The sequence below is a fragment of the Seriola aureovittata genome, chromosome 15 (assembly GCF_021018895.1).
Source record: "Seriola aureovittata isolate HTS-2021-v1 ecotype China chromosome 15, ASM2101889v1, whole genome shotgun sequence".
NCBI classification, from domain to species: Eukaryota; Metazoa; Chordata; class Actinopteri; order Carangiformes; family Carangidae; genus Seriola; species Seriola aureovittata.
The window spans coordinates 18360966-18381555 of record NC_079378.1 but is presented as its reverse complement, the minus strand read 5'-3'; the positions used below and the strand labels follow the sequence as shown (position 1 = coordinate 18381555).

At 40.9% G+C, this 20590-nt stretch overlaps 1 protein-coding gene across 3 annotated transcripts in view; it reads left to right on the top strand.

Annotated features, from left to right (window-relative positions):
* Nucleotides 1-2003: 2003 nt before the first annotated feature.
* Nucleotides 2004-20590, top strand: part of alcama (activated leukocyte cell adhesion molecule a) — a 62100-nt gene continuing 43513 nt past the window's right edge. For 2 of the 3 annotated variants that reach the window (XM_056397383.1, XM_056397382.1), the window contains exon 1: nt 2004-2513. In XM_056397383.1, the coding sequence (XP_056253358.1) occupies nt 2456-2513 (58 nt within the window). In that variant the 5' untranslated portion in view covers nt 2004-2455. The remainder of the gene's footprint in view (nt 2514-20590) is intronic. The other variant, XM_056397381.1, reaches the window with a different exon arrangement.

Below are 20590 nucleotides of genomic sequence, written 5' to 3'. Positions count from 1 at the left end.
TATTGACTGAAAGAAAATATAAATATGTAACTTAAAGTGTTGATTAAATAACAGGGTATTTTGTTAGGTAATTATAATCAATAGTTCAGTAAGTCAGTGTCCAAGAGTCCACAGTCCATGATTGTGTACTGTAAAAGTTAAGTGAAATTTTCTAAGACTGGTTTCAGGTTTTGGCGGTATCATTTTATGTCCACAATAGAATACAATAAATAATCTGGTTTGATTATCAGTGACATAACACCTTGTATTAGCTAATACTAAATGTTCACTAAGTGAAATTTTTCACTCTGTCTGGCATCTGCTATCTCATGCTAAAGTATGTTGCTAATATCTCAAATACTATAAAGGCTACAAGACTGAAACTTGTTGAACTGCTTCACCATACTTCAGCGCTTCACCTACATAAAAATGGTGGTGATAGCGCCACCATGTAGTGAGAAATTAGCTAACAAATATTGTGAAATGTATTGAGTGCTATTAAGGCAATCGCGAGGCATAGAAGAAAAAGACTAGGTCAAAATCTAGTATATGGCTGGACTGCCTATGGTCATAAAATCAATATTTATTTTAAAATGATAAGTCAAAAAGAAAATTAGACAACGGACTATGTCTCTTTTTTCAAGTTATTTATTCAGGCTTTTGCCTTTATTTCAGTCATATTGAAAGAAAGACTGGAAAATTTGGGGAGCCTTAGAGAGAGGATGACATGCAGCAAAGAGCCACTGGGCGCCCTGAGACAGACTATCTTTCTTATTTTATCTCTCACACAGAACAAAGCCTCTGTCTGGGATCCACAATAGTTAAGCCATTATTTACTTCCAACTGCAGAATGTAACAGACTTTTATTAGAGGCAGGTCTTAAGGTCTTTATGTTCTTTTTAATAAATAAAAGGAGGATTCCAGACAACTAGCATGCAGACCTGTTATGCACTGGGAATTGTGACCCTTTTTCCATATCTTCAAGATCCATAATCAAAAAATGGACATGTAAGTTTTAATGTCTCCAAAAAACTGTGTTGTTGTTGTTCTTATGACATTCGACCATATTTCTGCTTAATATTTGTAATGTTTTTAATTGTGTTTTTGATGTGCACCTCAGCATCAGTGAGCAAAAGAAAAAAATCCAAAGATTCTTCATTGTTGTGGACCAGAAAGCTATCCCATTGCAATTCTCTGTTGTCGTGGCTGCTTTTTAAACTTTTCAAAGTTTACTATGTCCTCAGTCTCTCTTATGATGAAGCTCTTTCCAGTTTTCTACACTTTCATCCAAACAACGTTGTACAACATCAGTGTTGGAAATTCAAAAGAAAGCTACAAGCTTCTGGTCTAGTTTGTTCAGTGGAGATAGTTGTCAATTTACAATAAAACTTACGATCAGCGGGGCGTCGAGTGGCGCAGTGGGTTGAGCAGGCGCCGCATATGTAGAGGCTACAGTCCTCGCTGCAGTCGGCCCTTTACTGCATGTCATTCCTCCTCTCTCTGCCTCCCCATTCCCTGTCTCTCTCTACAATGCTATCAATAAAGGCATAAAAAAAACAAAAACTTACAATCAACTGCAAAGCCCATCTTACACTGGTTAAAAAAGACACTGTTAAGGTTTTTATTGGAGTGCGCAGTCCTCTACTGTGTATGGAGGATAAGCAGAACATACTCGGATCATCTTTTGCGTCTTGGCATATTTATTTAATAATAAAGTGCGCACTGATGCGGACGGTTGTGTTGTCCTCTCATCATCATGGCTCACACAGAGCAACTGGCGCTCACTGGGAGCGTGGTGACATCATGTACTGTACGTACCGTAAACCTTATAAAATACAGGAGTGCAGTATATCATTATACCATAATACAGGGAGTAAGGGCGCCATCAAATTACAACACTTAACAGACACTTATTGAAATGAAAATTTTCGAGCTTGCCATTCTAAAGTTGAATTGACTCAGCCTGCATGTCTTACCTAAGGCTCCACTTTGTTCCAACATACTGATTGTGTCGGTTTATTGCAGACTGTGTAATGTGTGAATGCCACGCTTTTGACAGAGGTTGTTGTAGCGTATCGTTGTTCTGTTTCGTGAATGCCCCAAAGCTCTATGCTTCCGCAACGGCATATCAGGCGGTGTGGCTCTGAAATAAGAAAAGATGATGTAGTTCTGCTTTTGGCTGTAGCCTTTCCCTTATTTTGCTGACCTTCACACGCAAACGGAGTGGCCATTTTCTGGCAGCAAGCAAAAGCCCCGGAGAACTCCCTCCTCCTCCTCCCCTGTCGTCACTCGCTGTGTCACCTGCGCTGTCTCACTGAGAGACGTAGCCTACTTTGGTATGTTTCGGACTTTCCGCCGCTCAAGACAAGAGTGGCATATCTGTGGGATTTATTTGTTCAGCGCAGACCGACTTCAGCTCCTCATTTCTTGAAGTTCACCAGAGATATCCACCAACGCTGAAAGCTACTTTATAAGGATGGATTCGGCTGCTTCCCTGTTACTGGTCTTCGTGAGCACCGGGACGCTTCTCCAAGGTAAGCTATGTTCATGATGTTATAGGAAAAGGTTTCGGGAAGAGGCTGAGCTCTTCTCATGTGGTTTTTACACAGACAGGCAATACCGTAGCCATGTCATGTGTTTTTTACTACTAACAAAGATACCGCTTAGCTGTAATATAAAAACCTGCAGGTTCCAGCACCTTACACCTGAAGTTACCACTCTTATTTAGTAACTGTGTAATACTAATACACGGGCTTATTCATACTAATTCATATTCATATACTACACTGACCGAATAAAATGTACCTGACACGTTGAAAAATCCATCATTGGTTTCGACGGTTTTCCCCTAAATAACAATGCAGCCATTTATCATTAAAAAAAAAAGTGTTTTGAATAGACTTCACCCTCATATTAACTTATCATATGAGTATACCTATGAGTTCATAATAACTTTTGTTAACATTGACTACTGAGTAAATCCATTCCTGTAACTGACTAATAACTAAGTTGCAGATGGTTTACCTTCCACCAGCCTTCCTTTTTAATAAAACCAACTCCCTGCCAACCAAACAAAGCCCAGGTTCCCCTTCTGACTTCCTGGGTTGGAAAGGTCATTTGCTTGTAATAAGGGATATGGTTGTTCAAATTTAGTACCCATGCCTCTGTTTGTGTATGTTAGTTTGCCTCTGTGTGTGTGTGAGATTGTCACTCTTTCTTTCTTTCTTCTTTCTTATTGCGTGGAATAGTAGTACTTTGATAGAGAAATTGAATATTCATCATACTTTAAAGAGACCCCTGGGGTCTGTGAAGCTCTATTTTGGGACTCAGTGTTTTAGGCCTGTATCATTTCTGAGGCTGATTGTGGCTTGTCTTGGTGAGAAAACAAGGGCTGGGCTTTGAAAGAGTTCAGACTCACTAAACTATCAGCACCACTGACACCACTGGCATGGCAGGATAAGTCTGAATAAATGTATAATGTGTATGATAATGTGTTTTTTCTTCTCAACTCTTATCTCTGAGTTGAATCTGCATCACTGGCCACCTCTTGCTGTTCACGGGGCTGTTCTTTGTCAAAGCGACTGGAGGACAGGCAGCTTGTTTGATTGCCTCATGTGTTTTGGAGGGATGGAGGGGGATGAGGTGACACAGCCAGGGGCTCCGTCTCCATCACTAGATGCTATCTGGCCTGTCTCTCGATCAGTAACTTCACAGGAGAAGGGAATTCATATTTTGTTTTATTCATTTATTTTTGGTCACATTTCCTTCATTCTGAAATCCATATTTATCATCCACATAATGACAGATATCCGCAGAGTAGATAGCAACTGAAGTCAGTTTCCAGCTGGATCTGTAGCTTTCTTCACATCAAAGAGGGAATTTTTTCAAAGGGACTTTCAAACTCTGATGTTTGAAGCCAAGGAAGGTTTTTCAGGGTGACTTTAGAGTGGTAAGCTGCCAGCAGAAATATGAGGGGTTACAGCAAAGTGTGTTGAAAACAAACGTGTAGATGAACAGTAAACAGCCATCATTAGTGACAGAGAAAGGCATTTTAAGGTCTTGAATATGCTCCCTTGCTTATATAGTTGTTCTTATGATACTTCCAGTCCTCTCGGAGTTAACTTGGAGGAGCACATGTGCAGTTGGTGCCTTGTAGTAGTGGTGGACACAACATATTAGAGGGTACCTGGACGTCCGCACAGGGCCTCATGTGCAACCCCCTGTGGTTGAAATTTAAGTAGCCTGGACCCTAGCAGACCCTCGCATGGTCACGGATGCAGAAAGTATAACACTAGCTCATGACAGAGGTATTTTTAGGTATTTTGTATTTAAGAGTGTTACTAACAGTGCCTCCTGTAGATAATAGGGGAGTTTCAGGGCTTACCATAAAATGCTTTTAAACACACTGGTGGATGTTGATGAAGTTCATGTAGCTAAGTACTGAATGATGAAGCTTGTTGAGGGGAGCTTCACCTCTGTATGTATTATAAATACACAGGTGACGCTCCCGTCAACCAAACCGATCTCTTAAATTAACTAAAAAATAGGGTCAAAACTGCTCAGTCAGATATGCTAATAGTTGTGGTATGCAGTTGCACTTTAAGTTGCTTGGGGGACAGGATGGTTTTGAAATGCTCTATCTGCCCCGACATGTGAAACTGCTGGTCTTTTTTCTTGAGGGAAAATACCTTGGTTGGGGGACGGGAGGGATGGTGGGTGAATTTGTGAAGATTGTGGCGGGGGTTGATGGGCGGGGGATTTTGGAGTGGGGGGTGGGGTTCAGGTGTGTCTCAAAACAGCCCATGAGGCTATTGTGATGTAAAAGGGTACAGAGGTCTAGAAGGTTCCTCTATAGGTTAAGACAAGTCCACCTCCCATGAGCTGCTGGTGAAATAATCTGTGAATGTGATCTAGATAAATGTAAGGGTGTTTTATTTAACTTCTGAAAAGGAGAAATTTGGGAGAAACAAGGCTTCCCCCTCCAACAGTGATGTCATCTTAAAAAGTTGAGAAAGCTCTATGATGATATTATCACCACTCAGGAGAAATGTTCAAAATAAATGTTGTTGGTACAAATAGGTTGAGGCAGCAAGAGGATCAAGCATCCAGGAGATGTGTAGCTACTACAATAGTAGGGTATCAGGGATCTGTCCACTGCAGAGATCTATTGTGTTTTTCAGCCTTGCCAGGCTTTGTTGTTGTATGACAAAGGGCAATGAGACAACCACTCACAACAGTTTATCTTGCCTTTAGCAAAGGTAATTTGTTAAATTGCTGAGAGCAAAGACCACCTGAAATATATATGATTCATTGGAAGATTTGCCCTCCTGGTCCCTTTTTGTCAAGGTCAGAAGCATATCATCAGGCTGTGTGTTGGTCAGGTCAGTGGAATTTCCCAAACTCGCACAACAAAAAATTCACCTTACTCACCCAAAGGTCCAAGAACAAGCAGCAGCATCAGTATAAGAATGAGAAGCACTCGAAAGTGAAACTAAATGACATCATGGGTAAACCCACACACACACACACACACACGTGCTAACATACACATAGACACTCACACACACACACACACACACACACACACACACACACACACACACACACATTGTACTCACATGAACGAGTATGACTCACCATTAGCATTTTCCCTCTGTGGTGAGTGTCAGATTGTTCTCATTTCTTTAATAGTTTCATGGTGAACGTCATGTTACAGGTCCAGGGAAACATGGCTGTATCAAAAGCAGAAGTTAAGGAGGCAGCATTTACAGGTGAGATGAAGAAAAGACAGTACTAGGAAGCCACAAGCTGGGGGTTTTGGTAGGGGAAGTTGGTGTAGCAGAGCACAAACCCTTTTTTTACACTAAAGCACCACGACAGCGTAAAGAAGAATTATACTTTTAAAGCGCCACCGTGCCTGAACCAACACTTAAGCTGCGGATACTCTGTACGATTTTAGCTGGTTTTTGACCTGATTTTCATTTTCATGGCCAAATTTCATCTTCGTCGGGCGTCATTTGATGTGCAGTGTACAGGGGGGACTGAGGACCGATCATCTGCTCCTGAACGGCCGTTGGTCGGTCGGATGAATCCTCCTTTTTTTACGTTTCGGCAAACAGGACTACGCAAATTATCAAGGCAGCACGCTTCCTCTGCCTCTTTAGAATTGTTGCTAAAAAACAAACCAGCCTAGTCAATAGCCAGTCCGAGGGGCCGTTTTTACGTGTACAGTGTGAGCACTCAGGTTGTGGCTGTTGATCGGACAGTACAGTGTGAGCACATAAATCATGAGCTTTGGCTTTACATTACATTACATAAAATCAGGTGAAATTGATGTCAAATGTACCTGTTGTACCCCATCGCCAGGGCCGCCCAGAGTGTCAGCTGATGTGCTCGGCATGGGCCGTTTGGCTTTAGGCATATTAATCGTGGTACTGGTTGTATAGGAACCTGTGCCACATTAGCAACAGGATTTGGCAGCTGTTCATTAAGATATTTCAGTCGTGAGATGAGCTGAGATGTTACTTTCTATTAGAGTTAAATCCACTTTCTTAACCCCCCCCTGAAACCACACTCCCTACTGCACATAACATTTAAAGTAAAACAGGATTGTAATATTTTAAATAGTTGGTCAAAGATTTTTTTTCTCACATATTTGTATTTGCTGATGCTGTGTGTGTGTGTGTGTGTGTGTGTGTGTGTGTGTGTACATGTGTGTGGATAGGGTCCTGAATGGCTGAGTTACATTTGGAGTGAGCATTGTGTGCTCAGAAAGTCTATTAATTATGTAGATAAGAGGTTGTTCCTACCCAGAAACCCTAGCCATTCAGCGCAGAGAGAACCACTAAGAAGCTCTGTTAGAGAAGCTTTAAATAAAAGATAAGAAAATAAATGTATTTTACAATGTGCTGCTCACTTTGTAGTTGCTGAATACATTAGCCAACATGTAGTATATGTTAAGGGTGGAACAGACTGTTAGATTGGCCACCGTCAGGGACAGATACACTCATCAATCTGATGAATCTTCGCTCATATTCTGTACAAACATGAACCTTGAACTCTGATGCTGAGGACGGAAAAGACCTGTGATTGTTGTTTTATAAACAGTGGTAATTTTTGCAACCTTCAATGTCGGTTAGCCGGATGGAGTTGGTCGTGCCCCCTAAAATTATCCACTGAGGAGAAAAAGCAATAATACCTTTAGCATTTAGCGGTGTTTCCCTCCCTGAAGATTTGACTACATTTGGCTGTTGAGCCCATATTACGTTTCATTGGTAAAATTAACTTTTAAGTTTTCGAACATAGTATAGACTTTGCACAGAATAGTGGTGCATTCAGGCTCTGTGCCTGAGTTCGTGAAGAAATGGAGGTCTCAGGATTAGTGGACTAGTAAGTTAGCTGTCAGTCCACTGATACATCTTGGATGAAAGGGTAAAATAGTCTGGCCTGCTGTCTTGATCACATAATCAGCTATTTAGCCAAGGCACATGAGAAAGATAAATTAATTTTAAGCTGACAAATGCAGACTGAACAGCATAATAGCGACATACATGCTCAACAATGGAGCAGTGTGAAAACACCAGGTTTTCTTTGAGCTGAACACACAGACCTGCATATTTATAAGCGTGAGTAGGCCTGATATTTTAGACACAAGCATTTGACTTGTTGTTTGACCTGCATTCCTGAGAAGTACAGGTCAGCTCGGCTCTGTTGAGCTAAAAATGAAAATATACAAGTTACCACATTCAATACTTGATTAGCTGCTTGATTAGCTGCTAAGAAATGCAGGCCATTTCTAATAAACATACACATTTTATCAGCCTAAATCATATCTGTTTTTAAGCTGGTCATAACAAGTGTGGCATTAAAAAAAAAAAAAAAAAAAAGATTAAAACAGGATGGTCACTCTGGCAATGGACATTTAGATTTCTCAGTGAGAGGTCTGATCTTCGACTTACTACAGCTTCTATAACAACATATAATAATATATCATTTCTGCAGACTAGTCCTGATCCTCTTAAAAGCAGTTGGATTTGACGGGGGAGCATTTCTCTGCATGCCAAAGGATTGTGTTACACATTGTATATGAAGGTAGAGTACCAGCATGCCTGGGGGGCAGAGGTCACAGCACTGAGTTTTGGACTAATGCTATACAGGCGTGTGTGTGGAGTGTGTGTTGAAGCTTCTGCCTGGCTGACAGAGTAGTGGCTAACAACATGGGCACCAGAAGAGACAAGAAAGTGGGTCATGTTGACATTGTTAGCCACTTTTAATTGGCGCATGAGTGGCTTCACAAAGCAAGCATTCATCTTGTGTTTTCCCCTGAAGCTTCCAAATGTTTGATGAAAGCAATAAAGTTGTAAATCACCATGTTTGTATTAAGCCACTTCCAGCTGAAGTGTCCACTACCTTACATCAGTTAATAAATACTTCTCCAGTATTTCAGCTCTTGGATTCTTTGTCAGCTTCAAAATAATGTTGTTGCTTTGGATTGACTTGAATGAGCCTGCAAGGGTTTGAACGACAGCTGGCAATGCAGCTTCATATTCCATTATATATGTATATACTGTATATGAATATGTTACTGAAGACGTGATGAATAATTTCTTATGTCTTTTATTGTCAAATACTTTGTCTTACTTTTTGGGTTGTACAGAGATGAGCATGAGATGTAGCGAAACTTTCAAACCAGTTGCCAAAATGACAGTTTTTTTTCTTTTGAATACAAAAACAAAGCAAAGCTTAGACCAATCTTAGAAATATAGCACTCTTAAAAAAAACAAAACAAATTTACTGTTCCTTCAGAGACAGGAACAGTAAATGCAAATAGGTCAAGGGAAGAAAATTGAAAATGCTCTGTACTTTATTCCCGGTGTTGTTTTTCTAGAGAGGGGTAAAACACCCACTGTTGGTTGTCTAACCACTGCAAAAACGATAAATGAACCTCGATGCATGGGGTCGCTAACAACAAATCAGAGGAGGGTTCAGCTGCATAAACATACGTCTCATTTTCCTCATTTCAGAAGGGCTCAGTCCATTCAGCAGTTTAGGACATGTCATGCAAAAGCTGAAAGAATGAGGCAGTTTGATATTAGGTACATCATTGTGACAGTCTTAGGTTAAAGCTAGGTGAGATTTTGGTACAGCAAAAGGGGGCAGGTCTGCAAAATGGAGCTTTTCATCTCCCACTCCGAAGTAATGTAATGGGTAGTCACGGTTAGGACACTTTAGTGGTCCTGGAGGTCCATCCATCAGTAGTAAGAGCTATGTAGGCTGTGTGGGACAACTCTTTGACAATTTCTCATAGTGTCTCTTCATAAAGCCTTCATAAGGCTGTTTAAAAGCTGCAGCGAGTAGAAGCTGTTCTTTCCTACCTGACTCTCAACTCGACTTGCTGTCAATTGACACACTCGGGTGATGTCTCCGTAGGTGAACCAACATATTGGACATGTTGCTGCTAGCATTAACAAAACTTCCCTGGGTTACTGGCGCAAGGCTTTTTTGTAAATACCCTTAACTGAACAATGCACACATGCCCCGAACCGAGACAAGCGAACCGAACGGTCCCATCCCTACTACCTGCAGCAGTATCTGTGGAGTTAAGACAGATGTGAATTTGAAGAAGGAGGAACTGAAAGTCCTGACCTTGGGCTGTGATGGGAGGAAAGCCTAGATTCATCTTTTTTTAATTGGGTTTCTAGTGTACTGTGGCCCTGACAGAGAACAATATCAGTAGGAACAGAATGTCAGACGCAGCTAGTGTCTTCAGATCTGACTCAGTTAAGGTCACTTTGAAAAGAAAAAGCATCGATATTAAAGCATCTGTTTGATTTTCTTCCTCTGTTTTCAAATTGCTGCACTGTGAGCTTGGACAACTGCAAAATTCTGTCTGAGCAAATGCGGTTGTGAGATACTGAGCATGAAAGATTTGTCATCTCAGCATAAACTATACTTTTTATCTGGTAAATGTTTAACCCCGCAAGCAAGATTTCTTTAACAAAACAATGTTACACACACACACACACACACACACACACACACACACACACACACACACACACACACACATATTTATATCAGAACCTTAAAATTAAAAGCTCACAAAATATTCATAAAGGCCACTATACTGTAGAATTAATGAGGCATTTTGCCATCCATAACACAAGATTTGTGATGTCTATACAATACCGTCCCTCCTTTGAGGCTGTATTTTGCTGTTGTCCCTCCAACGCTGTTTGTGTTGGTAATCCTATACCTTATGCAGCTTGAAGCCCAGGGTTTTGGTTTTAAACACAGCCACCTCATTGCTTGTGAAGCAGTTGGTGGTACAACATGATGCTTCACGTGATGCTGTTGAGCTGGGTCGCCACAATATTTATATTTTCATTATCATTATCATTATCTCTCCAGCCACTGCGTGTTCTGAATAAGTTTGTTCTGTCACTCTTAAAGTTTGTCTGTCAAATGAAAGGGCATCAGATCTAGTGTTTATGAATGACCTAATGTAATGTTGTAGTTTATTGTTCTTCTACAGTCTAGAGTAAGGCCAAAGCAAGACCAGACCCTGATGTTCTCTCTGATGCCAGGGGTATTAAAGTTTAATTTTAACTTTGGGACTGGATAGGAACCATGGAAGCTCTGTTGGTCTTATTGAGGAAATACCAGAGTGATCTCCTAGGGACCAGTCAGAGATAACACCCACTACCATCAAGCTGTCTCTTCGAATAGTACAACACTCAGGTATTTCACACTGGTCTACCTTCTCTATGAGACAACACTTAACTCAACAGCAGCATGTAGCAGCAGCAGCTCATGAGTCAGTCACTCTGACATTTCTTCACCTTTTAACACTTTTGCTGAAAGGGGGGGGGGGGGGGGGGGGGGGGGCAACTGGTTTGGTTTTACTTGACATTACATTATCCACAGCACATCCACAGGACATAACATGAATGAAAATACAACTTATATCCCGTATTGATTCAAATCCATAGAGTACAGAGAAAACAAGTAATAGAATTTTGTCGGGAGATGGAGGTGTCCTATATTGATTCAATACAACGACGGTCCCATATTTCACAGGACGGGTGGCAACCCCCTTCACCTGTTTGAAGAGCCGCAAAATCAGGTCGATGCCTCCTTCCGCAGGCAGAAAATCTAGTGCATTTGTATTCTTCTTCTTTGGCAATTTCAGATGGCTCTGCCTGATGCACGGATTACCATACAGCGCCAGTACATTGCTGTAGTGGCATATAGCCGCAATTGCAGTTACAAACGTACCGAGTACCGAGAGGCGGCCACCTCCCAATTCTCTATGCAGGAAAAACCCTTGGGATTGGTGAATCAAGCAAAGTGAGCATCTACCTGCAAACGAACTGTCAAATATTTCTTCTTCTGAGGATGCAAATAAGCCCAAAATGCTGGGTAGATAACTTGAGGCTTTTCAGCTTTGCTTTTCTGACCTCTATTTTACTCTTAAGACTTGAGGTGTGACACGCAGCTTTGAAGAGAGATGTTTTGATGCAGTCAAGAAGCCTGATGTCGCTCTGATAGGCTTGTTGACTGTGATGCTTATTGTATTCAGTTAATCATGTGCAAAATAAATAAATATATGGCCTAAGGACCTTAGTTGCGCAGGATTTGCTGCAAATACAGACTCAGTCACAACATAAAGTATATTCTGACTAAACTGCAACTGGGGCTGGGCAATATGGCCATAACTGTTATCGTGATAAAAATTTCCATATAAGTCGATATCAATATTTATCACGATAAATGCCACATCTTTCTTTCTTTCAGGTTTAAAGACGGATTTTTGCTCCTGAGTGAAGTTGGAGATACCAGACATCAAACGTGGTTTTAAACTGTTCTATTTAGTCAGAATGTGACAAACACTTGCCAAACAGCAGAACATTTAAAAACTCTGAGGTACAGACATTCAACATATGATAAAATACTCATTATTAAAATCCAAATCCTTTTCAGTCCTTTTTACTCAACAAAGTAAATAGAAAATTAAGTTCTACAGTGCGATACAGCACACATGTAACATGGCTCAGTCTGCAAAATAAAAAATAAAAATAATTGACAAAGAAGATTTGCACTGGGTACTGGCGTGGCGCTCATCAAGGGTCCACTAATACTTGTTTGGGCCGGTAATTTCTTACTTTCTGTGTGTTCTAACGGGGGATATTGTTTCAAATGATGAAACAAAATTGTGGTGTTGTCTTTGATGGGACATGTCTCAGGCACAGTTTTAAGTGCACATTGCTCTGTTTTTTTTTCGGACTGTAAATAGCCAAAATATCTCCAAACTACTGAAGTTGAGTGGTCTCTCTTGTTGACGATATCTTTGTCCTTTGAGCTGCGTTCTGTTTTTTCTGCACTGTTGCTTATTTCGGCTTAATTGCTTACTCCGCTCAAACTTCACGCCCGTCAGCCACTTCATGCGTCTGTAAATAATATCACATGCTGGCCTGCATTTATACCTCTCACTGTGCATCCTGACTTGTGCAATGCAGACCTCTATTCCTGTGACATGATTGGCTGTTCGTGATTAATTTGTGGGTTTGTTATAAGCATGGAAATTAATTATATCAAACCTTTATCGAACATTTTTAATGTTTCTATCGAGGAAAATAATTTCACAGTAGCTATTGCAATCCTTCTATCACCCAGCCCTAATTGCAACCTGTACGAATGATGAATAATTTTGGGAATGAGCCAGTTGTATTGAGTAGAACTGTATGTTCTTTCCGCCTGGAGATTTCAGATTCAGATATTTTTGGCCGAGTTAAAACTTGCACAGATCTTAGGGGCTGATCATGAAAGACAATTGTGGTTTAGTGCTCAAGGGCAAAATTCCAACTTGAGCACTGAACAGAGTCCTGAACAGAGCAGACCCCACCTCCACTGTCTCAGCTCATACACACAAGTCACGAGTCTTAGCTGTAAGTGAGAATGCTGTAAAATAAAAAGTGAGGATGCTGCATGAATGAAAATACAAACGGGTTTATAGAATATATTTCTATTCATTACATGGGTGTGACGTCACATTGCCTTTTAGTGGTAATTACTGGAAGGTTTTAGCTGCTTATCTTTTTTAGATTGTTGTAGGCCACTTTAGCTTTATTGGTTAGGGATAGTGGAGGCACAGACAGGAAACCTGTGTAGAGAGAGAAGGAAGTGACATGTAACAAAGCTGGAATCAAATCTAGGACATTGCAGTTGTATGGGACACATCAACAATAAGACAACTAGGACACCTGTCCCTCCGTTTGATACATGACTGTCGTTTTATCTGATACCTGCTCTAGTATATTACCGGACCTTTTATAATCTGATCCAGATTAAACACACAAGGGATCACTTCTGATGTCAACTTGATTTTAATGGAGCTGAAATATTTCCATATTTTGCTGCTGCTGGTAAATGTTTTGCTGTTTTTTGCATTTTATTCATTTTCACCATGTCCTGCAGTGAAGTTCAGAATAGACCTCACAGCACAGAGAAACTAAGGTACATAGATACTGTTGAGTTTCAGATAGGTACTTTTAATAATAGGTACTTTTGGCTGGGAATAGCTTAATGTGCTGTGTGTGGCAATTATAAATAAATGTATACAAGAGTGGGCATGTAAAGGAGGGGCAAACACAGCCACACAAATGCACACACGTGGACAAACATGCACACACACAGGCAAGTGCTACTAACGTAGTATCTGGGCAGCACTAGCTTCTCTCTCTCTTCCTCTCTCTCGCTTGCTCTGTGTGGTGTTGTTGTAACTTCAGCGTAGAGGATTGTGATATTTATTACATCTTCAGCGATGTCTGCCGTCTTACTTTCGGGACAGCTCCACTCACTAACTGGAGCTAACTGCGAACTCTAACTGCCATCCCTGAAAATTTTCCTCAAAAAGATTCAGACAAACTCTTTCAATGTCCCACAATTCCCAACCTTCATTGACTATATTTAGATTTTTAGATCTTTTACTGTTTTTGAGGAGATGATGGGAGTACCCTCCATCTCTCCCATTGATTGAGGAGCAGGTGTTACTGGGCAGAAATGGGCAAAGCTGAATCTGGTTGCCTAATTAAACTCTTTAATTCTTTGCCTTTTAACTCAGGTATGATAGTAACTCTAAGATAAATCAACATGGTGTATTGCATTACTTGTGTGTGCATGTTGATGTGTGGTTCTTTTTATAATTGTGAAGACAATTTTGGTTAAAAACCATCATTGTGAGGTCATTTTGGCCAGATCAGTGTCAGGATAAGTCTCTACAACATGAATGAGACAAAAGTAATGTCCTTTGTACAGATTGAAACGTGTGCGAGTGAAGTACATTCACCAAGCAGCAGACACATTCAAAATTTCTCCAGGACTAGTCCCGTAGCTTTGAGAAAGCCCAAATAATATATATATATATATGAAAACGTGCGGCTTGATCGGCAATGGTATGCTATGACTTTTATTTCAACTGTGGTTTGGAAAGTGCGAAGGCACCGTTTACATACGGGCTTTTGCGGGTCTATAATCAACCTGTCATCATCACTGGAAATAATAGATATAATAAAATGAAACAACTTTTGACACTGCAAAAAAGAATAGTGGCATGTAGCCTTCAAGTATTTAAAGTAAACAATACTTTGCTAAAATATAAGCAGTAAAACTTTTATTCAACAGCATTTCAACTGTGGTTTGGAAAGTGTGAAGGCACCGTTTACATACGGGCTTTTGCGGGTCTATAAACAACCCCTCATCATCCGCCTCGAAAGCAAAATATTTCCATATGCGACTCTTCTGGCTTTTTCTTTCGACGAGCCAAGGTGCTGCAGCTAGACCAAGTTGTTTGCCTGAAGTTGTTGCCATCTTCCATTTGTTATTGCGGCTACACTGCAGCCTAGTAGTGGACGTTCCTCATCCTCCCTTTGGCAGAGGCAGAGCATTTTCCAAAGAAACTGCTTAAATGTGTTCCGAGTCACTCAAATGTTGCCAGTGATGCAGTAATTAGTGTTAATGTTATTTTACACATGTTTTTGGTAGATTACTGTCACTTTGGAGGTACACTTTTGCACCATGAGAAAAGTTGCTCATACAGTTAATGACATCCTGCTTGTGCACAAGAAGACCTGATGCGCAAGCGGGCATGATGAACGTTCATTCAACTGCCTCCCTAAATACGATGTCAATCTTATGTTACTTTCCTAAGAGAGTGACTATCAATCTCATCACATGTTGGTACTTTTCGGTGCCTTCGATACCACGAAAAAAAGGGTACCGTCCTGTTTTTTGCCATATGACATCGACTTGGTACCGAAGTATCGGTTCTAGTGACAACCCTACTCTGTTGTATAAAACCTTTTACCCTCTAAGCTTTTGTCTAGCTGGGGATATATGTCACGACTGAACAAGGACGTGAACCCAAATGCATGACTCAAGACCCGTAAAGTACAAAATAAACAATCTTTTATTGATAAAGTAACAACACAAAATCACTCGTCCAGAGGAATCCAAAAAAGGTAACAAAAGTAACAACTCAAAATCACTCTTTAAAGGAGGCAAAAAACTACTAAGCAAAGTACAAACAAAAATCGCTCTTGATGGAGGAAAACAATTGCGTGACAGAAATAACAAGGTCAAAACAAGAACTCAAAAGAACCTGACGTGACTTGGACTTTAGGCAAGGAATGGCTTGGCTCTCTGTATCAAACAAGACGAACTAGCACAGGACAAAGGGAGACACAGACTCTAAATAAGCACAAGGTAAGGGGGACACAGGTGGAGACAATCAGGGAGGGGCAGGCAATCAGACTGGCGGGAAACACACGGGGGGAAGGAGCAAGTTATCTGAAACGAGAGGGAAGTAAGATTTCAAAATAAAACAGGAAGTCACGAGACAGCATAAAGACAGGACAACACAAAAGTAACTTAACATAATTTCTTGGACATGACAATATATTGATATAGCTTTATTGCAGATCAACTTCTGTTAGGGCATGTATATGTGTGTATACATGTCTTGCTATGGTTGTGGGGACAAATTTAAGTTTGAATCCATCAGAGTGAGGTTATTTTGGCCAGTCGTGACAGCATCTTTTGTACAGATTGAAACGTGAGGAGTAAAGTACATGCACCAAGCAGCAGGCACATTCAAAATTTTTGCAGGAATTTTCTAGTTACCTCTTACTCTGCTTTTGGCATTGTGTAAATTGGTGGCATCACCTTAAGGATACTTAGTTTCCAACAGAACGTTTTTTCATGGTTAACTCACCGAGTCTCAAACCTGAAAAACTACATTCATGCTACCCACTACATTCCTTCCAAACAAGTAATTCTGTATTCACCACTGTGCTTCATCTTACATGTTGTAGCTAAAAGCCTTTGTCTGGCCTTTGTCCCATTTTAGAGCTTGTACTGTGAGCTACACTTAGGCCTGTACATGAGAGCTGAAGAGATAAAAATATGTGAAGTTAACCACTACTCTCAAAAACTACTTCCTGCTAACACTGAACTGCGTTTGGTCTTATATTGTTCCTCTATATTGTCTTTACATGTAAAACCTTTCATTATTGACACTTCTTTGCTCCCCTGTCTTATTTTCATGAGTAATAATGTGCACAGTGATAACTTTGCCTGTTTTTTCTGCTGCTTGAATCTTTTGAACTCTTGGCTCTGGTTTTTAACAAACATGATAAGAGTTATGCTGCCAAATTAATTGGATTTTTTCAAGCTACAAAATTAATTTTACTTTACAATGCCTTAACCTCATTAAGGCATTGTGGTGTAATAGGCTTTTTACCTATGAAAAAAGGCACAGAGAAAAATTCTCCCTGAGTTGAAACTCCAGTTGTTTGTAATGGTGGGTGGAGTGAGCATGAAGTCACCAGTTGTTTTCAGCTTGTCATCTTTAAGCCATGTGATAAAGTGTATGACTGCTGTCTTGTTGTAATTTTTGGAGACACAACACACAGAGTGACATAGAGGGAGGTGCTAGAGCAAAGGGTGAAATGTGAGTGGAGCCTCGTGCCAGGTGACCTGTTTAACATCTGGAAAACCAAGCAATCTTTCATCATCTTCTTCTGATAATTTAAAATCAAATAAATGATACAGTCATGAAAACAAGGAAGGTGATGTATTTCTATGAGAAGAGAAAAACATACAGGCACATTAGTTTTCCAGTCAGTTGAGCCAAAAGAGTTGCTTTAGTGTTTTCTGAGATTGTCCCAGAAAAAGCCTTTTATATGCATTAGAAAATAGCTTCTATGGTGTTTGATAATGACATGTTTTTGGGCTTTTGTGCCTTTATTGGACAGGATAGTAGAGAGACAGGAAAGGGGGGAGTTAAAGAGAGGGGGAATGACATGCAGCAAGGGCCATCTGATGCGGGACTCGAACCAGGGCCAACTGCAGCAAGGACTGTAGCCTCTACACATGGGGCGCCTGCTTAGACCACTACGCCACACGCCCTGATGATAACATTTTAATCCTTGTGTTATCTGCATAGTTCCAAGATAAGGCTAAGACAGACCTGTTTCCATGGGCTGATGGGATTCTGATGAGGGTGGATTTGTCTTTCCATTCACAGCTCTGTTTTACATCTCTTTCCTCCATATCAGCGGAGCTTGGAACACCAGAGCATTAAGCTGCTGATGGAGGTTTTCTAAACCATTTTCTGGAGAGCATCACTTGACAGTCTGTGTCCATTAATATCTAGTCTGATAAACATGGGTTGACTGTTTCTAGTAATGGACCTCTGCTTACTAGGCACTTGTGCCATTCACTTTCCTTAACTGACAAGTGCATGCCTATGAATGCCCACCAACATAACAGAGCATCTGCTGAAGGTGAAGTTGTCTTCCTGGCTCCTGAATGACTTGTCTCCTGAGCTCAGGAAACAAATGTTCACAGTGTCCATTGTTTTTGGCAAATTATGTGGTTAGTAAGTAATGAAAGGCACTTAGGTTTATTTTTTTAACAAGAGAGACTTATGTTTGTGTCCGTCTCCACTGAGGAGCAAAATGTTGTCTCTAGACATACTGGTGCATTTTCCCATACAGAATGAATTAGCCTCAGTTCTCAAGGGTACTTGGCTTTCCATCACCACCTCCCATACCACCGCGCCATATAAAGGGGCACACAGAGGCCAAGTTGCAGCTGATTTGGACATTCATGGAAGTTGAAAAATGCCTTGTCTTGCAATGTTAAGGAGAGTGATAAATCTGCCCCTTAAACCGGATCTGCACCAAAGTTTAATGGGTTCTTTTCGGACCTGTGTCCCAACCCTCCACCAGCATGGTGATAATCAATTCAGTACCTTTTGTGTAATCCTGCTGACAAACAAATAAGCAAGTAAACAAACCAACAGAATCGGTGATACCATCACCTCCTTGGCGGAGCTAATAAGATGGAGCTATTTATTCTTTCAGATGCATAGAAATTGAACTGCTCTGAATCAGGCTGTTGAAAAACTCAGAAACTGAGTCACATTTCATGTGATTTAAGAACAGTGGACTCTGAGAATCAGAAACCACAAGAACATCAACAGCAACAGAAACACATACACATTGAGTTTGCCCCAGCAAAAAAGTCATCATTCAGTTTTTAATCACACTTACCTTCTTTTCTAGCTTTGCTTAAACCCCTGGGCGTCTCTTAACCAATCTCTCTTTTTCTCTGTCATGGCTGAAATATAAATAGTTGACTCCCTCAGACCTCAATGTGGTCTGCATTCCTCAGCAGATGCATGTAAACAGTATGATAGCATGGTACAAAAGCAGCTGAAAGGAAGAGCCCCCCCAACCTCTACCCCCTAATTTAACCCCTACACCAACCCCCCACGAACAGAGCCACTTCAGAGGCTTTGGGAAGAGCTTGTTTGACCTCCATGACCTATCGTATCCATTTAGACTCATTGCTAGCGGAGGGAGACGGAGAAAAGGTCTGTTTTGCTCCCAGCTATCTGTTTAACATTTTATCTTTAGGCAGAGTGTCTGTGTGTGTAAATATAGTCCATATTTGCATAGCCAACTTCTGTCTTTACCATTAAACTATGCAATACCTTTTCAAGCTTAGGGAAGAGACTTGTTTTTCCTCACTTTTAACATTGCTACTCTCCTTTTTGGTTCCCTCAAAAGGTTCAACACCTCAATTAGAATTTCTGATAAGTTTTTCATGTGTTTACAAGGTAAGTTCAGTTAATACTCACAAAGTATTTATGAATCTTGAATTGATTCAAAATTACCTTTCATTTATTACTCAGAGGTTAGGTTGACCTTGTAAAATCAGGCTTTTAATAAATGATGCACTGGCAACAAGTATCAGCAAGTCCGTATAGCTCGTAGTTTTTAGCAATATATTTGTATATATTAGTATATTTTTTGTCGATGGATGTTTTTTATTCTACGTCGTTGTTTCGTCTGACGGAGAAAATAATGTACACAAAGGAAGAACTCCTGGCTTTAAAGTTTACCAGATATGGAGTTAAACATCCCATCTCCACTGGCTGAGCTGAAGAAGCCGTACCGTGGATGCAGAGCCAGGGCTAAGCTAAAGGCTAGGAGATGGAGATATAAGCCTTTTCTACCATCGATCCTCATGCGAAATGTGAACTCCCTGGCTAACAAGTGGGATGAGCTGGAGGCCCTTGTGAAGAACCAGCGAGCATATTGTGAGTGTAGTCTTGTGTTTCAGACCGGTGGCGCTCACATCACACATCATGAAGACACAGGAGAGGCTGCTTCTCCACCTTCTGAGGCCACATGTTGAACATGCACTAGACCCCTACAGTTCGCCTACAAAGAACATATTGGAGTGGATGATGCCGTCCTTTACATGCTCCACTGGGCCCATTCTTACTTGGATGAGCCAGGTAGTTACATGATGATTATGTTCTTTGATTTGTCAAGTGCATTTAACACCATCCAACCCCACATTCTTAAAGACAAGCTGGGGGGGATGCGGGTGGATCCCTGCTTCACGTCATGGATTGTGGATTACCTGACAAGACGCCCACAGTACGTCAGGCTGGGTAACTGTGTCTCAGGGACAGGGATGAGCAGCACTGGGGCTCCACAGGGGAGTGTTCTGGCCCTGTTCCTGTTCACCCTGTATACGGCGGACTTTAAATACAACTCTGAGTCCTGCCACATCCAGAAATACTCAGATGACACAGCTATTGTGGCGTGTATCAGGAACAGGCAGGAAGAGAAGTACAGGGATCTGACGATGGCCTTCAGTAAATGGAGCGACAAGAACTACCTCCTTCTGAACAGCAGCAGGTGTTTTTGGGAGTGAAGGGAATAGGGGAATGAAAACATGAAACATCCTTCGCCTCCAGTCCCGTTATCTTCAATCCAAGTATGTTGGGCCATAGTGGCCCCCTCTTCTGCCTGACTGTAGCATCAAGTGAAGGTCATATTCTCCATGACTTTCCTGTACATGTCCATAGTGCTCTTGAGATCTCACACCAGGTGTCACAGTTAAGAAACAGGTTTTATGCCATTTTGACTCTTTTATTTCTTAAGCACAGATGAATTTATTTCAGAAGCATGATATAGTTGTGAAATACTGGCAACCTGATTGTTTAATAGTTCAATGTTGGTACAAGGTGCAT